General features: G+C 45.8%; 1 protein-coding gene and 1 non-coding gene across 4 annotated transcripts; both read right to left on the bottom strand.

Annotated features, from left to right (window-relative positions):
* Positions 1–3,459: 3,459 nt before the first annotated feature.
* On the bottom strand, positions 3,460–8,358 carry SLC25A3 (solute carrier family 25 member 3). Of its 3 annotated transcripts, none has more exons than XM_072146481.1 (8): positions 8,336–8,358; positions 7,505–7,660; positions 6,659–6,783; positions 5,122–5,301; positions 4,797–4,978; positions 4,265–4,437; positions 3,903–4,013; positions 3,460–3,812 (listed from the first exon to the last, which is right to left on the bottom strand). In XM_072146481.1, exons 2-8 carry the CDS (start codon positions 7,650–7,652, stop codon positions 3,652–3,654), a joined length of 1,080 nt encoding a protein of 359 aa, XP_072002582.1. In that variant the 5' UTR covers positions 7,653–7,660; positions 8,336–8,358; the 3' UTR covers positions 3,460–3,651. The 3 variants fall into 3 exon arrangements, with proteins under 3 accessions (XP_072002582.1, XP_072002581.1, XP_072002580.1); XM_072146480.1 differs by lacking the exon at positions 8,336–8,358 and adding an exon at positions 8,180–8,323; XM_072146479.1 differs by lacking the exons at positions 6,659–6,783; positions 8,336–8,358 and adding an exon at positions 6,906–7,030.
* Positions 4,515–4,758, bottom strand: LOC140129331 (small nucleolar RNA SNORA53). The gene has a single exon (XR_011855524.1). It is a non-coding gene; the product is annotated as a small nucleolar RNA SNORA53 (small nucleolar RNA).
* Positions 8,359–15,719: the final 7,361 nt, after the last annotated feature.

Raw genomic sequence — 15,719 nt, 5'->3', positions numbered from 1 at the left:
ACTTTCTATTCTGTCCAGCTTCTGGTACTGGGTCACAAATGGAGCAGGCACCAGAAGCAGTGGGTGGCAGCTGTATATTACAGCTGACACTACTAAGACCTATTAAACAAACGCCAAGCTGTGTGCCACTGTTTAGATAGTTACAAAAACATGAGTTTTATTGTTGAAATCCACACCTAAACAGAGACAATACCATAAAAACAATTAAAAATAGTAGTACCAAATCCATGTTATTGATACAGACTGCAGGATAAGGGACTCAGGCAGCAACCAAATGATTATAAGTGCAAAGTAATATCCCCTATACCAGTGGTGGCGAACCTATGGCACTGGTGCCAGAGGTGGCACTCAGAGCCATTTCTGTGGGCACTCAGACCATTGCTCCAGGTCAGAGTTCACCAAATAGGACCAAATCCACCTTCAGCCCCAGGCAATTTAACAGATGCTGCTCTCAGTGCTGTTTTAGAGCAACATTTCATTGGCTGTTTGGAACTGCAGGAAAAGCGAGAAGGTGTTGACAGAACTGCAATGTCTTTGGAAGTCCTACTGCTGGACCCACCATTCTTTTCCTACAGAGAGACCCTGAAGAGAAGCCATGAATCTTAATTTGCCTTCCTTTTTTCAACTGTATTGGTGGGCTCAGGGGGTCGATATGATTGAAAGATGTGGAAGAATAGGTAGCAAACATTTAATGCTCAAAATGGCATGTTGGCACTTCACGGTAAATAAGTGGATTTTGGTTGTAGTTTGGGCACTCGGTCTCTAGAAGGTTTGCCCTCACTGCCCTATACAATGACCAAAAATCACAAAGTGCAAGTGCTTCAACGGTGTGCTATAATACTGGTCAAGGATGAACTATCCCACAAAATATATGGTTACTGCAAGATGTTCCTAAGTCATAACAGCAAGGATAGGTAGATAGCTACTGTATGGCTGGTAAGCAGGCGGAGGTGAGGTAAGAATTTCCCACGCGTTTCGTCGTCACCCTGGGATAGTTCATCCTTGACCAGTATTATAGCACACCGTTGAAGCACTTGCACTTTGTGATTTTTGGTCATTGTATAGGGGTTTATTACTTTGCACTTTTAATCATTAGGTTGCTGCCTGAGTCCTTTATCCTGCAGTCTGTGTTTGGATATTCTCCATATGGGTACTTAACAATATACTCTCATTATATTTGGAGGTTGGCTTTTTGACACTATTCAGTGTCGGAGAGAGGAGGTATACGGGTAACCCCTACGTGGGTCCCCGGCCTGTCTTGTTTGTATATTTGTGTTTTAGATGTATATGGAGTTTGTCTTCCTATTTTCAATAAAGATTTCTGTATATATTTTCAGATTTATATTTGTTTGGCTGTTTGTTGTGCACTGCTTTAGCCTTGTTTGTTCAAAACAGATTCAGATCACGAGTGTTAACTCCTTACATGCGGGCAAGCATGACTGTGGCCTGTAAAGGTCTTCCATGTAGGGATTACCGGGGAATCCAAAGCTCTTCTAGGCAGCTCCAAAGTCTACCAAGTGCCCGGAGCTGACCGATGTCCCCAGCAGTCAGGTCCCTTCCGAGTCAGACTATAAACGGTCTGCGCATGAGTGATGAAGAACCCTCCGTTTGGTAGAGCTGGAAAAGCGTTGAAAATGTTTTTTTTTAGGACATTCTAGGGACCCTCAGTTGTAGGGATTCCCTGGGACAAGAGCCAATTGAGCCATAATTTATGGGGTCTTCCCTGTTGTATTTTGTGCATCCTGGTGGTTTGTTTTTTTGCCATCTAACTAACATTGTTTTTTATTTTAACTATGCATATTAAAAGTTATATTTTATAAGGACTAATTTTATTCTTTTCAAAACTTTTGCCAAATTTCAGGTTTTCATAACTAAAAGCAAAAGATATCATCCAAATTTTAACTAATTTGAAGTACATTGTGTGACGAGAAAATGGGGCTGCATCCTAGAGTCCTGAAGGGGTTAAGGATATTTTAACATGCATTGTAATGGCTGCAGTACAAGTTTACCAGGATAAACATCACATGAATGCAAATGATGGTATTTAGATTATCAAATGATTATCATGCAAATGATTACATGCCTTTCCAGTATATTTGTAGTTTTATAAGGTTAGCTATTATAAGTGTATACAAGTCAAATAATAAAATCTGTAATCATATACAAGAATATGGATTTGAGGGGAGGGGGAGCAGTGTAATTGAACCACTTCAGTATCTGAGTGCATATCAAGGTAGCCATTTGTATTTTTTAACTCTACAACTCCTGGTGACAGAAGATTAGTCACTTGTAGTGCCAATACAAAACAACCAGCACCACCTTAATTCAACAGGAATAAAGGGCCACATTTTGGAATCAATGTGGCAATATAGGGAGATTCGCAAAGTAGAAGCAATTTACGTTTCTGTCAAATGTACACATAGGAAGAACAAGAAAGTTCAGGAATGAATGTGTATAGAAGAGCTTTCTGCTTCCTTTTACAGTGGACTTGGACTTTAAGGCATTCAACTTTTCTGGCACTCATAATGGTGGGCATTTATCAGCCACCAAATGTATCTGGAGATTTTTAGTGCAAACCTCCTTACATCCTGAAGGGCAGAGAAGATGAAACATGGCTGGGTCTTTCAGCATGACAGGTGACCCCAAGCCACCACCAAGACAACGAAAGAGTGGTCTGGCCAGTATGCAGATCGCAACCCCCATAGAAAACTTTTGGAGGAAGTTAAAAGTACGTGCTTCCAGCAACAGCCCCCCCAAAACATCACTGCTGTAGAAGAGATCTGCATGGAGGAAAGGGCCAACATACCTGCAACAGTGTGTCAACCTTGAAGACATTTATATAATAAAGTACTGAAATTGTAATTGACCAAATATGCATTTTCCACCATAAATTGCAGATTTTTAGATGGAATGGGGCAGCAAGAATTTCAAAGCCATCCATCTCCATAGAAATGAGTTGAGCGGTAACATGACCTGATGAACCATTTATGAGGAACAAAACTATTATAATACTATGGCAGAGTATCCAAGTGATCCAGTATATATTACGTTTAGCTCCTACAATAACCTATTTTTTTCCATAGTTACTGAAACTTTCAGATTACAGAATTGAATTCTATTTTGAGTAGCAGCCATCTTTGAGATGCAGTTCCCACACAAGCTTATGGAAGAGGAGAAGACAAGCGGTGATCATTGCTGGTGGTGTGTCCCAGGGTGACAAAGAATTACCTTCTAATATATGTATATATAATTTAAGGCTTTATTTTCTTTAACATTAAGTGCAGATAAAGAGGATGATACATTATGACCACTGCATTTGCACAGGATTCTTCATAGCAGATCTTATAAGCTGCATACACAAGGGATGCTGGTACCACTGTATCTGAGGGTGTTAGCCCATGTGAAGATGTGAGTGAAGGCCCTTACCCATAATACATATATAAAAGACATTTACTGAAATACTCTGGATCTTCTGTTTATTTCAACAGACAAGCACACTGGTAAAACCAATAGACAGTTGTGAGCTACCAAGCAGAGTGAACTTACAACCAAATAATTACATCAGGGAAATGGTAGATCCTACATGGTTGAGTTTTTCCTTTATAAAAACTTTAAAGTGTCAGATAAGTTTGCATTATTTCAGTCCATGTTTTACTGGGTCAGACCAAGCTTCTTCTTCAGGGACTCTGGCATGTCAGGGGGAGGAGGACGAGGAAGCCTGAAGTAGACCTTCACAGAGTCATAGATGAACCACTGCAGAGCAGTCAAGGTACCAATCATAATAATACGGGCCGTCAGCCCCTTCCAGACACCTGAAAATTGATAGGAGGAAGAAAGTAAGAAAAAAAAAAAAATAATAATTATTTTATCTCCAATGAACATAAACAAGCAGGAGAACATACCTTTTGGTCCCAGCCTCTTGAGGACTTCCACAGCAGTGCTTCCCTTTTCTTTGTTCAACACGGAGACCACAGAATCAGCAGGATGGGACACAATGGCGCAGAACACACCAGCTGAAGAGAAAGAAGCAATTAGCAAATAGTTCCAAAGAAAATGAATCAGAACAGGCTACTGCTATTCCCCACAAAACTATATAAAACTACCCGCACAGCTGCCTCTGCTCTATAACATGCAGCCACCAGCCCTTATCAGGGGATACAGTATACACAAAGTTTGTCAGTGAGATAAACAATAACTGCAGATGAAACGATTAGATTACATTTCTACACCCTATAAGCCATTCAGGGCATGAAACAAAACTTACCAATATAACCAGCAACAAAAGTAACCACCAACTGTTCGCCCTTTGTACATTCACTGCGGGGCTTGGGTACAACATATTTATAGAGTGCTTCAACTGTACGCTCAAAGCAGGCAAACTTCATCATGGTGTATGGAATCTGTCTCATCCAGAGGGGAGCAACACCTTTGTAGAACCTGCACAAGGAAACATTTCATAATGAACACAGAAAATCCAAGTCTGGTATAAAATGCCAAACATTAGGAAGCAGTATAGTGTCCGCACATTAGTCTTATTCTACTGGTGAGATACGGGCACAGAGATACTGTACACGCTGCCATTAGAACATAGTTGACCAATGTGAAGGTATATTATTCTTACATGCCAATGACTCAAGCACCTTTGACTGTACAACCAAAAAAAGTTGCCGGTTGTCACCGAACTGGAACTGCTGGAAGTGAACCGACAGAACTCAGAACAAGTAAACAACCACAAAGGTGGATCTAAGGCAGCATGTGGACTGAACACATGTAAAAGGAGAAGCATTAACACTTACGCCCAAATTCCTTCTTCAGCGTACATCTTGGGGGCGGCTTGCCGCAGAGTGTTTGCATATCCGGGCTGAGTTTGGATACGTACTTTAGCAGCTTCCATTGGAGCCAAAGCAATGTCGGCAAAGAACTCAGCGCTGGCAGATGCGGCAAGGTACAGGGATGTGCGCCACAAGTAGGAATTTTCCTGTAATAATGAATAGTCGTCTTAGGAATCACTACATATAATCCTCTGAAGCTTTCCAGAAAATATTTAAAACCAATTAAGTTTTAATTTACACAAAAAATTATTGCCAAAGGACCAATCTGGTAGATGAAGCAGGATCATACCTCTCCCAGCATGTTGGAATACAAGATTTTGAAAACTTCATAGAATCCAAACTTGCACAATCCTTGCATTGAATAACCGATGAATGTAGGGGCCCATCCTTTTGCAAGACCACGGACACCATCTTCTTTGAGTGTTACAGAAAAGCCATTGAAAATGCTCTTGTACTTTTGGGGATCCACCTACAGGCAAAGAACAACAAGTTAGTAATTGACACAAGTAGCTTATAATTGATGTTTATACAAATCCAGACAAAAGGTGGAGGACAATTGTGTATAAACACAAGCCAAGCACACTTAATCTTTGTACAGTTGTCTTCAGCTCACAGTACTCAAGTGCATTTCCAACCATCCAATGCTAGGAGACAGGCCTGAGCCAAGTCCCTTCAATTAAATTGTAAGAAAACAGAGCAAAGGTCAGATGACAAAGATCTCAGCCCACTCTGGAACTAAACAGTGTACAGGTGCTAATAATGTAAAAGAAATCCCTAACATAATTATCGCATAGGCAATACATCAATAGATTAAAAAAAAAAAAATTACTCTATAAAGTGGTTTACAAGATTGGAATTTGCATATGGGGTGCAAACACTGGGGGAGATTTATTAATGCGTCTACAGCTGAATTCTCAAAATGTCATGCGCCACCTTTATTGAGGTTTTAAGCCATTTAGGGCAGTCCATTTACAGACATGTCTGAAAAGGGGCATGGCCTGGGTACCAAAAAAGTCAGTGATAAACTAGAACTAATAGCTGGTGTAAAGTATACTCCATATACATCATCCTGGATGATGATGATCCAGAATAAAACTGTGCTAGCCAACACCAAGTCTCCCCTATTATGTTCTCATTTATGGCAGGATATAAGCGAGAATACACAAGTGAATATGCGTCATAGTAAGAAATCTATGACATACTAAACGGCCTATAAAGACAATACAGACAAATCAAATCAGAGAGATATGTATATTAAAGAAAGGCACCACTTGGATGAAGCCTTCACAAGAAAGCAACGGAAAACCGCTATGCCATTAAAAAACTGACCATACAATAGTAAAAGTAAAGGTAATGAGATGGGCCTGTATATACTTTCTTTAAACCAGTCAGCAAGGCTGGTCATCGCAGGCATACATAGTCTTGGTGGCAATTGTGATAATACTTGTGTGGCGCCATTAGGCTGCTTGCACAAGAACGTGTCTTTAGCATACAAGGCCCACAAATAGAACACATTTTAAGCTTGAAGGTCAGGCTGTGGATGCCCCAATGAAAATTCTGCTCATCCTATTAGTCCAATCAGTGCTACTCAGTGACAGCTCTGAGTGTATGTGTGCATAAAGCTACACTGCGCATCTCCCCAGCAACTCCAGGGTTACAAAATGACTTTAAAAGAGGTGTATAGCCCCTTTATAACTCTACATTCCCCAATACAAGACTATATCAGATTGCAAAGACTGCAAAATCTATGGAATTTGCACAGAAACAAGTGTAAACAGGCACAGAAAACAAATTCACACAGGTTAATCTGGTAGTTTTATACCCACCTGAATGCGGCATTTCACCAGATCCAAAGGTACAACTGCAGTGTGAGTTATACCACAACTGAGGATGCCACCAAAGCCACACATTGCATAAAACTGTGCAGAGCCATATTCACAACTGTATTCTCCTGCATGAACAAACCAGAACACACCATGCTATTATATTAAACATGCATCGCTCACATCTTATTTAGTAACTAAACAGGTTAGTGTACACTACAACTTCACTCCGGGATCCATGCAGACAAACCTGGATTCTGCATTTAACCAGATCCAACGGGACCACTGCAGTATGGGTTGTACCGCAGCTTATGATTCCACCAAAACCACACAGAGCAAAGAACTTCCCAGATCCATAAGCACAGCTATATTCCTCTGTGTAACATGTAAAAAAATATACACACAAAAGTATAAATGGTAAAACTGGAAGGTTACACAAGGGCTGCATGTGGCCATCTGTATTCCTGGGATGTGCAAAGTAGATTGTGTGACAAGACTGCCATTGGCAGCAAGCATTAGACTGAATCACTGCTGGATGGCATCAATAACTATACATCTTTACAGCTATTCAGTCCTCGTGCCTAGATATGTGGCCAATTATAAACTTTAATATTAAGAAAAATTATAACCATAAAAAAGCCTTTCTATATAAAGAAGGTCAAATACATGTTCTGCTTCCTATTACTCATAAGGGGTTAAGTGTAGGTCACTTTGGATGCAAACGTTCCACATAGAGAAGGAGACGACCTTGAAACAAGTGACCTGCAGTGTCTGTATCCTGATAACCTAAGCAGGTGGAATGTGAAGGTAAGTAGTGTGCAGTGCTGGGGGGTGACAGTGTGCACTTACCCTCCGGTACGGCAGCTGCAGCGAGACGGCGGACAGGCTGGACCTGAGCAGTGGAGTTCTTCCTTAAAGTCACATTTTCCTGTCCCAATTGGAAATGTGGTGCACTGAACGGGTTCACCCGAGCTACCTGGGCAACGGTGGAGAACATGCTGGAGGCTGCAGGGGGAGGAAGCAGGACAGTTACAATCCTGTGTATACAAGTTTAACAACTGCTGAGGCTCAGTACAGGCAGGAGAAGAGTCATTAGTCACCATGACAGCTTTACTACTCACAGTACCAAGGTCTCAGGGCGACTACAGCAGCCATATACAGATATGTTACCTAGTGGCGCCCCCATTCCCAGCTCACTGTGGTACCTCCCGTCCAGTCGTGCTATTAATAGGACACGTAGGAGCGGACCATGCTGCAGTGCAGGGAGCGGCCGTTAATACACAGGTATAACCGGTACCAGGCACTGCCTGGGTATGTAGTACACAGCGCTCAAGGACACGGCGCCCGGCATGTGCCTCCTACAGGCCCGCGCTAATAACGGCCTCCACCGTCCTGCGAGCCACCGTCTCCATACATCCAACCACACAGGGGAAGGGGCTCTACTACAAGGATACTACACGGGCATGAGCCGTATGATATACAGCAGGCAGGAGACCATGCGGCCTAGCACAGGCTCACACTCACCTAGAAGATGGCGCTCACTCGGCCGACCCCGGCTAACAGAGAAAGAACGTCCTCCAGACCTAATGAATTTGTCCTTCCATGACGTCACCGCCCCTCCCCTGCACCCCGTCCCGCCACACCATTGGCTTCTCGAATGAACGTCATTAACACTCTTACATTCCTATTGGTTGTCGCGGCAAGGAAGGGCGGCTTCAGTCATGTGACCGCGGTAAAGCGAGGTTGTACGTAACGAGCGTGCGTCTCAGCTGATCGGTGTCCTTCTTGACTGTGTGTCTAGTGTACACCAGCTGTAACCGTCTCCAATGTCACATTATAAGAGGTCATATCCGCTGTGACCTTTACTACCTGCCCCTCTCCTATACAGGGTGCCGCACCTATGTATATGAATGCATCCAGTTCTATAGTCCCTGCAGTATAATCTGCCCCATTCATCCACGGCCCCCGAGGAACAATTCAGGCGGACGGGGAGCAAAATAATCCATTGTGTTGGCAGTATGTTTACTACACCTTAACCTATTTATGGTTAGTGTTAGAAACAACATGCATGATGGGAAATCATCAGGGTCTTTATGGGGTCACCTTGCCAGGTCTCTACCACTAGTAGGCGAGATGGCTTAATACTATTACTGATCAAAGAACACAGAACTCCCTACCCCTGTGGCCTTGATTTTCTATCTGGCTTCTGTATTTAGGCTGTGTTCACACGAGAGGAAACTTGTATAATGAAATTACCACCTTCAGGACCGCCCAACGTAAATATATGTCACTCACTAGGGCCTTTTTGTTGCCTGAGGCCGCGGTCACACGTACCGCTAGGCGTCCGTTCATAACGTGACGCTAGCGCACAGGGGGAGGTCCTCGGCCCGAACGCACATGCGTTTCCAGAGAAACGCATGCGATCGGCTTAACAATCGCTGGCGTCGCGTTATGAACAGACGCCTAGCGGTACGTGTGACCGCGGCCGGACGCGAAACTTGCAAATGCTGCTCCACCTCCCACACCTGATGATGCTCATTAGCCACAGACATTAGTGATATCTAGTACTTTACAACTGGCGATTTACTCCATCAGGCCATGGCCATAGATTTTCTCTGTTGAATTCACAATCAGCTCTATGCAGCACATCTCCACACTGCGCCCCTAAAAATACCACAGTCACTTACAGTATAATAGAACGTGCTTCTAATATATATTATCCTCACAACATGACTGTGCAACACCCCTGCCACTGTGCATGGCAGAGGAGTGTTTGCGAATAAGCCCCATGTATCATTCGATACATCTAGAGGTAATTAGCAGCGGTAGTTTCTGACTGGACAGGCAAGGGTTAAAACTGTTTAATGTTATCATCCAATGATGTTCCACCTTTGTAACTGGAGGGTGATTGGAGAGTGAGACCACCTGACCAGAGTGTAACAAAAACTCCAAGACAGGAAGTAACAAGGTCTCTTTAGGCCCAGCTCCTGACTGAGGAGCTGCTCTTAGTGCTGAGCTCTCACCTCATGAGCAGCTCTTTAGGCCTAGCTCTCACCACATGAGGAGCTCTTTTAGAACCTAGTTCCTGACACAGGAGCATCTCTTCTACAACACTGTGTGACCAGAGACAGTGTGAGATACACCTTCAGTGTCTCACACAGAGCTACCTCCTAGGATTAAAGCTGCAGCTTCCAGCATTGGACACAGCTACGTCCAAGCCTGCATCTGCAACAAGGCTGGTGAACAAACTCCAGAGGTTCACTCTCCATGACCACTCTCCAGTAATTCGGACTATCCAATAATCCGATATGTGTACAAGATCGTTTGGCTCGTTGCCTGTTTTTTTTTGAATAAAGTTATTTTTGCACACCGTTGCCTCCGTCTGGTCCCTGATACGGCTGTAACATCAAGGGCTCCCCCATTCACTACCCAGGGACGTATACTACGGACACTAAGGGGTCGCTCCAGGGAGATTCAGTACATCAGCCTCTCACTCCATATTTCTTGCACACACCACCTGCTGGAGACCTGCCAGGCTGTGGGACAGCCCTCCGGTCCCCATACCAAGCACTTTGACATCAGTGTGCCTAGGCCGCAACCGCCACACTCCGGTATTCTGGGCTCCGGCTGCCTCCAGGCCCCAAGAAAAGGCTAGGCCTCGGTGGGGGATGTTGCAAGTGGCGTCACGAACAGGATGTAGACTTCTGTGCCTTATTCTGGGTAGACTGTCCTTTATTGAAAATACTGTGCTGCCTAACCCTGCCGCCAGTTATTTTTGTGCTATACAACATTGACTGTGCTTCTGCATTGCCACGTGCAACGGACTTTGTCAGCTCTGCTACATCTTGTGCAGCAGCGCCTGAAGTGTTTACCTCAGGAGATTGTGGCGCAACAAGGAGCTCCAGCCCCCCAAAATCCTCACTGGCGGGAAATCCAGAGGACTTGTCAAACTCCACCCACTGGGTGTGTGGCGTGAAGGAAGAGCCGGAGTGGTCGCGGCCATCTTGGATTTCGGCTCAGGCCGCGCCTGAATCTGCCAACAGCGCGCGCATCATCTGGAAGTGCTGACGCATGTGTCCTGCGACTGAAGAAGAGCACCGCTGATCATCGCCCAGCCCCTGCTGCCTGCCGGACATCGGGAAAGGAGATCATCGCAGCTGTTCCATCATCACCGCTGATCACCAAAGAGCCCCTGCTGCCTGCCGCATATCAGGAACGGAGTTTTAAGTGCCCACTTCCCCATTACTGGCCATCACCCATAGCAACGGACAACCCCCTCAACTCCACAAAACCAGCTCACTCATGTCAGCCCAAGACGAAAACATTGAACTGGAGCAACTGCTGTCTTCCAGGCCCTCCTCAGGGTATTGGAGTATGCTAAACCCTCCAGAGAGCCCGTCCAGCGCTATTGCAGCCAGTGCCACCACCATTATGCCCCTGACTATGCCCTACTATTTGGGGGCTCCCTGGTTACCCCACTAGAAGGACAATTGAACATTTTATCCGAATTTATAGCCAAAATGCTAGCTACCTTCACTCTGTATCCGCTCACAGAAGGACAGAAAGTGGGCATTCTAACCGGGCAGTTAAAGGGATCCGCTCTCCGGGAAGTCAAGTCCTGGCCCCAAGAAGAGCACCAGAATGTGGTCCAAATCCTCAATAGGCTGCGCAATACCTTTTGAAAAATGTACTGTCTCTGAATTGAAGCCGAAGTTCTTTGGGGAAAGACAGAAACCTCACGAATCAGGGATTTTGCCCTCTCCATACAGGAGACATGGAAGGCTATCATCCGCCTTGATCCCAAAGAGGCTGAGAATCCTGACCAAACCCTGCGGGAGCAATTCATCAATGGACTTCTGGATAGGCATCACAAATGTCAGTTAAAAATGCTGTCTCTGCTACATGCCCAGGTCTCTTTTCTTGAGTTCAAGGAGATTGCCATCGACATACTGGGAGAATGCCTGCCTGCTGGACCACAGAAGGAATTTGAACCTGCGGATATGGAGGAAACTGCCCTAGCTTTTCATCCAGCACAATCAACAACACCGCCTCTAGCGTCTATGGAAGTCGCTGCCATAGCAGAGCAAGTCACCACCCTGGCAGAATGCTCGAGCGACTGGCCCAGCTGGAAGTAACAGCTCCCTCCAAGAAGAAGCCAGTAGACAACTCTTTGCAGCCAGTTACTCCCCGTGACTCCTCATCCAAACAGCGCCCGAGGATGGCCAAATCCCTGAGTCAGAAAGAACCAACGCTGCGATGAAGCTACTGTCGTAAATATGGGTATGAAGAGGAGGGATGTAGTCGGTTAAACAACAAACCCTTGGAGCTTCGGGACGACCCCCAAGGGAAGAACCTTTAAGTCCCCGAGATTCTAACTGGATGCCCAGGTTCGTGGGGACTCGCCATCAACTGAGTAACCCTACCGGCCCTAATTGATACCGGCTCTCAAGTGACGACCCTCCACAGTGCCAACTTCGAGAGATGATGAAGAGGAGCATCCTCCTAAGGCTTATTTAAACATTATCGCTACCAATGGGAAAACTGTACCCATCCACGGCTACTGGGAACCCACACTAACCATCGGAGAAACAGAGTTAACCAGACAGGGAGTAATAGTCACACAAGTGCCTGAAGACGGTACTTTCTCAACGATACTGGGTACCAATGTCCTCCGCAACTTTTACCCTGCAGTGCTGAATGCTCTCCACAACTCTCTACCAACAGTGCCCAGTGATTCACGGAAGGTGATTCAGGAGACCATGCAAGTACTTGCAGCGCAACAGAAGTTTGCTGACCCCAATGGAGAAATCTGCAGAGTCCGGATCAAGGATCCACAACCTCTGCCGAGCCTGCATGGTAGAGCCCCTACCAGCTAATGAAGACCTGCCCACTCTTCACCAGGAGCCTAGTCACATTATCTAGAGGACAAGTACCCATCAGACGGCTAAACATGGAAGAGACCCCGGTGGATCTGAGAAGATACCAGCGTCCACCCTGAAGACTGCTCTCACCACCCCAATGTTCAACAACATGCCTTTCGGCCTGTGCAATGCCCCAGGCACGTTTCAGCGGTTAATAGAGAGATGTTTGGGTCATCTGAACTTCAAGACCGTCCACCTGTAATTGGACAATATCATCATCTACTCCAATACCTACGAAGAGCACCTCCAACATCTGGCTGAAGTCTTCCAAATCCTGACCCAGCATGGGTTGAAGGTTAAGCCGTCCAAGTGCCATCTATTACAGCCTAGCGTAAAGTACCTAGGACATGTAGTGAGCGCTGATGGAATCAAAACAAGACCCAGATAAAATTGCAGCTGTCCATGACTGGCCTACCCCATCTACTATCCGGGACATCAAAAGCTTCCTGGGATTTGCCAGCTTCTACAGGCGATTTATCCCGAAGTTTGCCCAGCTGGCGGCCCCTCTGCAGGAACTCTTAAAGGGGTATTCTCGCCTGGGCGTTCACATTCAGTTTCACTAATCTTCCATTTATAAACATTTCTTCAATTGGATGTTATTAAAAAAATGTTCCTGTGTGAAGATAATTTCCCATAAATGTAGTCATTCTGTCCCTTAGAAACGAGATAGCTTCCTCGGTTACGACCACGTCACACTCTGGCAGCGGGGGCCAGACATGAGCTATTGAGTCCTGTCTGACCTCCTGGATTCAGCAATCATTGCCACAGGATGGCTGTGGGTCATGTAGTAAATCCCGGACATTTCATATACAAAAACCTTTTCTTTCTTTGTGCAATCCCTCCAGCAGAGGTGGCCATATCCGAGGAAGCCATCTCGTTTCTAAGGGACAAAATGACTACATTTATGAGAAATTATCTTCACACAGGAACATATTTTTTAATAACATCTAATTGAAGAAATGTTTATATATGGCAGATTTATCAAACTGAATGTGAATGCCCAGACGAGAATACCCCTTTATGGACTGCCGAAAGAGGGCCAACGATCCTGAGCGGCCATCGAATGGACAGCAGAATGAGAAGCGGCCTTCCAAATGCTGAAGCAAAGGCTGACTGAGCCTCCGGTGTTAGGATACCCAGATTACAATCTGCCCTTCATACTCTACACCGATGCCAACAAGCAGGGACTAGGAGCCGTACTATCCCAACTTCAGAATGGAACTGCAAGGGTCATAGCCTATGCCAGCCATTCCCTCCGAGAACCGGAACAGAACGACCAGAATTACAGCTTGTTCTAGTTGGAGTTTCTGGCGCTAGTCTAGGCTGTGACTGAAAAGTTCAAGGACTACCTGGCTGCTTCCTTCTTCACTGTCTTCACAGACAACAACCCCTTGGTGCATCTGAACACCACCCGTCTTGGAGCACTGGAGCAGCGAACTTCAATTTTACCATCAGGTACCGGTCGGCAAGACCAATGACAATGTTGATGCTATGTCCCGAGTCGCTGACCAGTGGGAGGGACCCTCCACGGATGCTCAGTGGGAAGATGTGGAGATGCGGACATTCTATGCCTGGTTTGTGGGCCAAGAGGCCCAGAGAGTTTACTCCTTACCCTCAGAAGCAGTACCAGCTACTCCACCAGAAGAGTCTCTAGTGCCTGAAATGATTCGTCAGAGGAGAGCTGACGGAGAATTGTCCTAATTGAGGCGCCAGAGGAAGACTCTGAGTATGCAACAGGGCCTGCTGAAAAGGTGAACTCTGAATCCTATTACCTATGACTGGCTGTACCAGATTGTGATCCCCTGGAGGGACGCCAAGATAGTCCTGGATATGTACCACGACTAGTCCGGACACTTTGGCACTCAGAAGACTGAAGCTACCCGCCGGAAACGATTCTACTGGGTGAACATGTAGCCCGACATCGAGGCCTGGTGCCAGGAATGACGCAATCAAAGGGCCCCTCTACATCCCAATGTGAGCCAACGTCCGCTGGAGATCCTGGCTCTGGATCATTGGAAGTTGGAGCCCAGCAAGTCCGGTCACACATACGCCATGATCATCATAGACCACTACACTAAGTTTGTGGTTGCCATACCAGTCAGAGACTTGTCTGCAAGGACTACTGCAGCGCAGAGTTTCATCCTCCCCTATGGCTGTCCGCATAAAATCCTTACGGACCAGGGAACTGCATTTGAGTCGCTAGTGTTCCAGGAGCTGTGTACCCTCTATGGCTGCAAGAAGCCGAGAACCACAGCCTACCATCCGTTGGGCAATGGACTCTGTGAGAAAATGAACCGGACTCTGATCAATATGCTGACACCTGCGAAAAGGGCTGACTGGCCAAAACTGCTAACGGAGTTCATATACCTGTAAAATAACACCAGCCATTGCTCCACAGGATATCATCCCTACTACCTGATGTTCGGGAGACATGGCCATCTCCCCACTGATATGGCCTTGGACATGGAATCCCTTGATTCTCAATCTCTACTCCCCCAGACTGATTGGGTCCAGGAACACCAGCGGTGCCTGTTGGATGCCAGAGAAATTGTGGATCTTCTAGTGGAGGAGGCCCAAGATAAGCAAAAAAGAGACTTTGACCGCAATGCCTGTGCTGAACATCTTGCCCCCAGAGAACGAGTGTGGCTGCGCAACAACCATCCCACCAGTAAGTTAGATGGGCATGGGGAGCATAAGCCATACCTAGTTAGGGACTGGCCAAAACTGCTAACAGAGTTCATATACCTGTACAATAACACCAGCCATTGCGCCACAGGATATACTCCCTACTACCTGATGTTCGGAAGACATAGCCATCTCCCCGTCGATATGGCCTTGGACATGGAATCTCTTGATTCCCAATCTCTACTCCCCCAGACACTAAGTAAGATGGGCGTGGGGAGCGTGAGCCATACCTAGTTAGGGACAGTCTCTCCCCTGAAGTCTACGAGATTTCAAAAGGAGACCGTCCACCACTCCGGGTATACATAAACCGGCTGAAGAGATGTCTGCGTCCCACAACCCTGTGTCAAGATGTCTGTTTCCAACTCCCAGTCCAAGAGACCCTTTGTGTTCCTCAACCCCCAGTTTTCTTGAACTTGTGACTGCCTCAATTTTGTGTAGTTGTCTCTACCCCAATGACA

This window comes from Engystomops pustulosus, chromosome 4 (genome assembly GCF_040894005.1).
Source record: "Engystomops pustulosus chromosome 4, aEngPut4.maternal, whole genome shotgun sequence".
Lineage (NCBI taxonomy): Eukaryota > Metazoa > Chordata > Amphibia > Anura > Leptodactylidae > Engystomops > Engystomops pustulosus.
The sequence above is the reverse complement of the archived record's forward strand: the minus strand, read 5'-3'. Positions and strand labels throughout refer to the sequence as shown.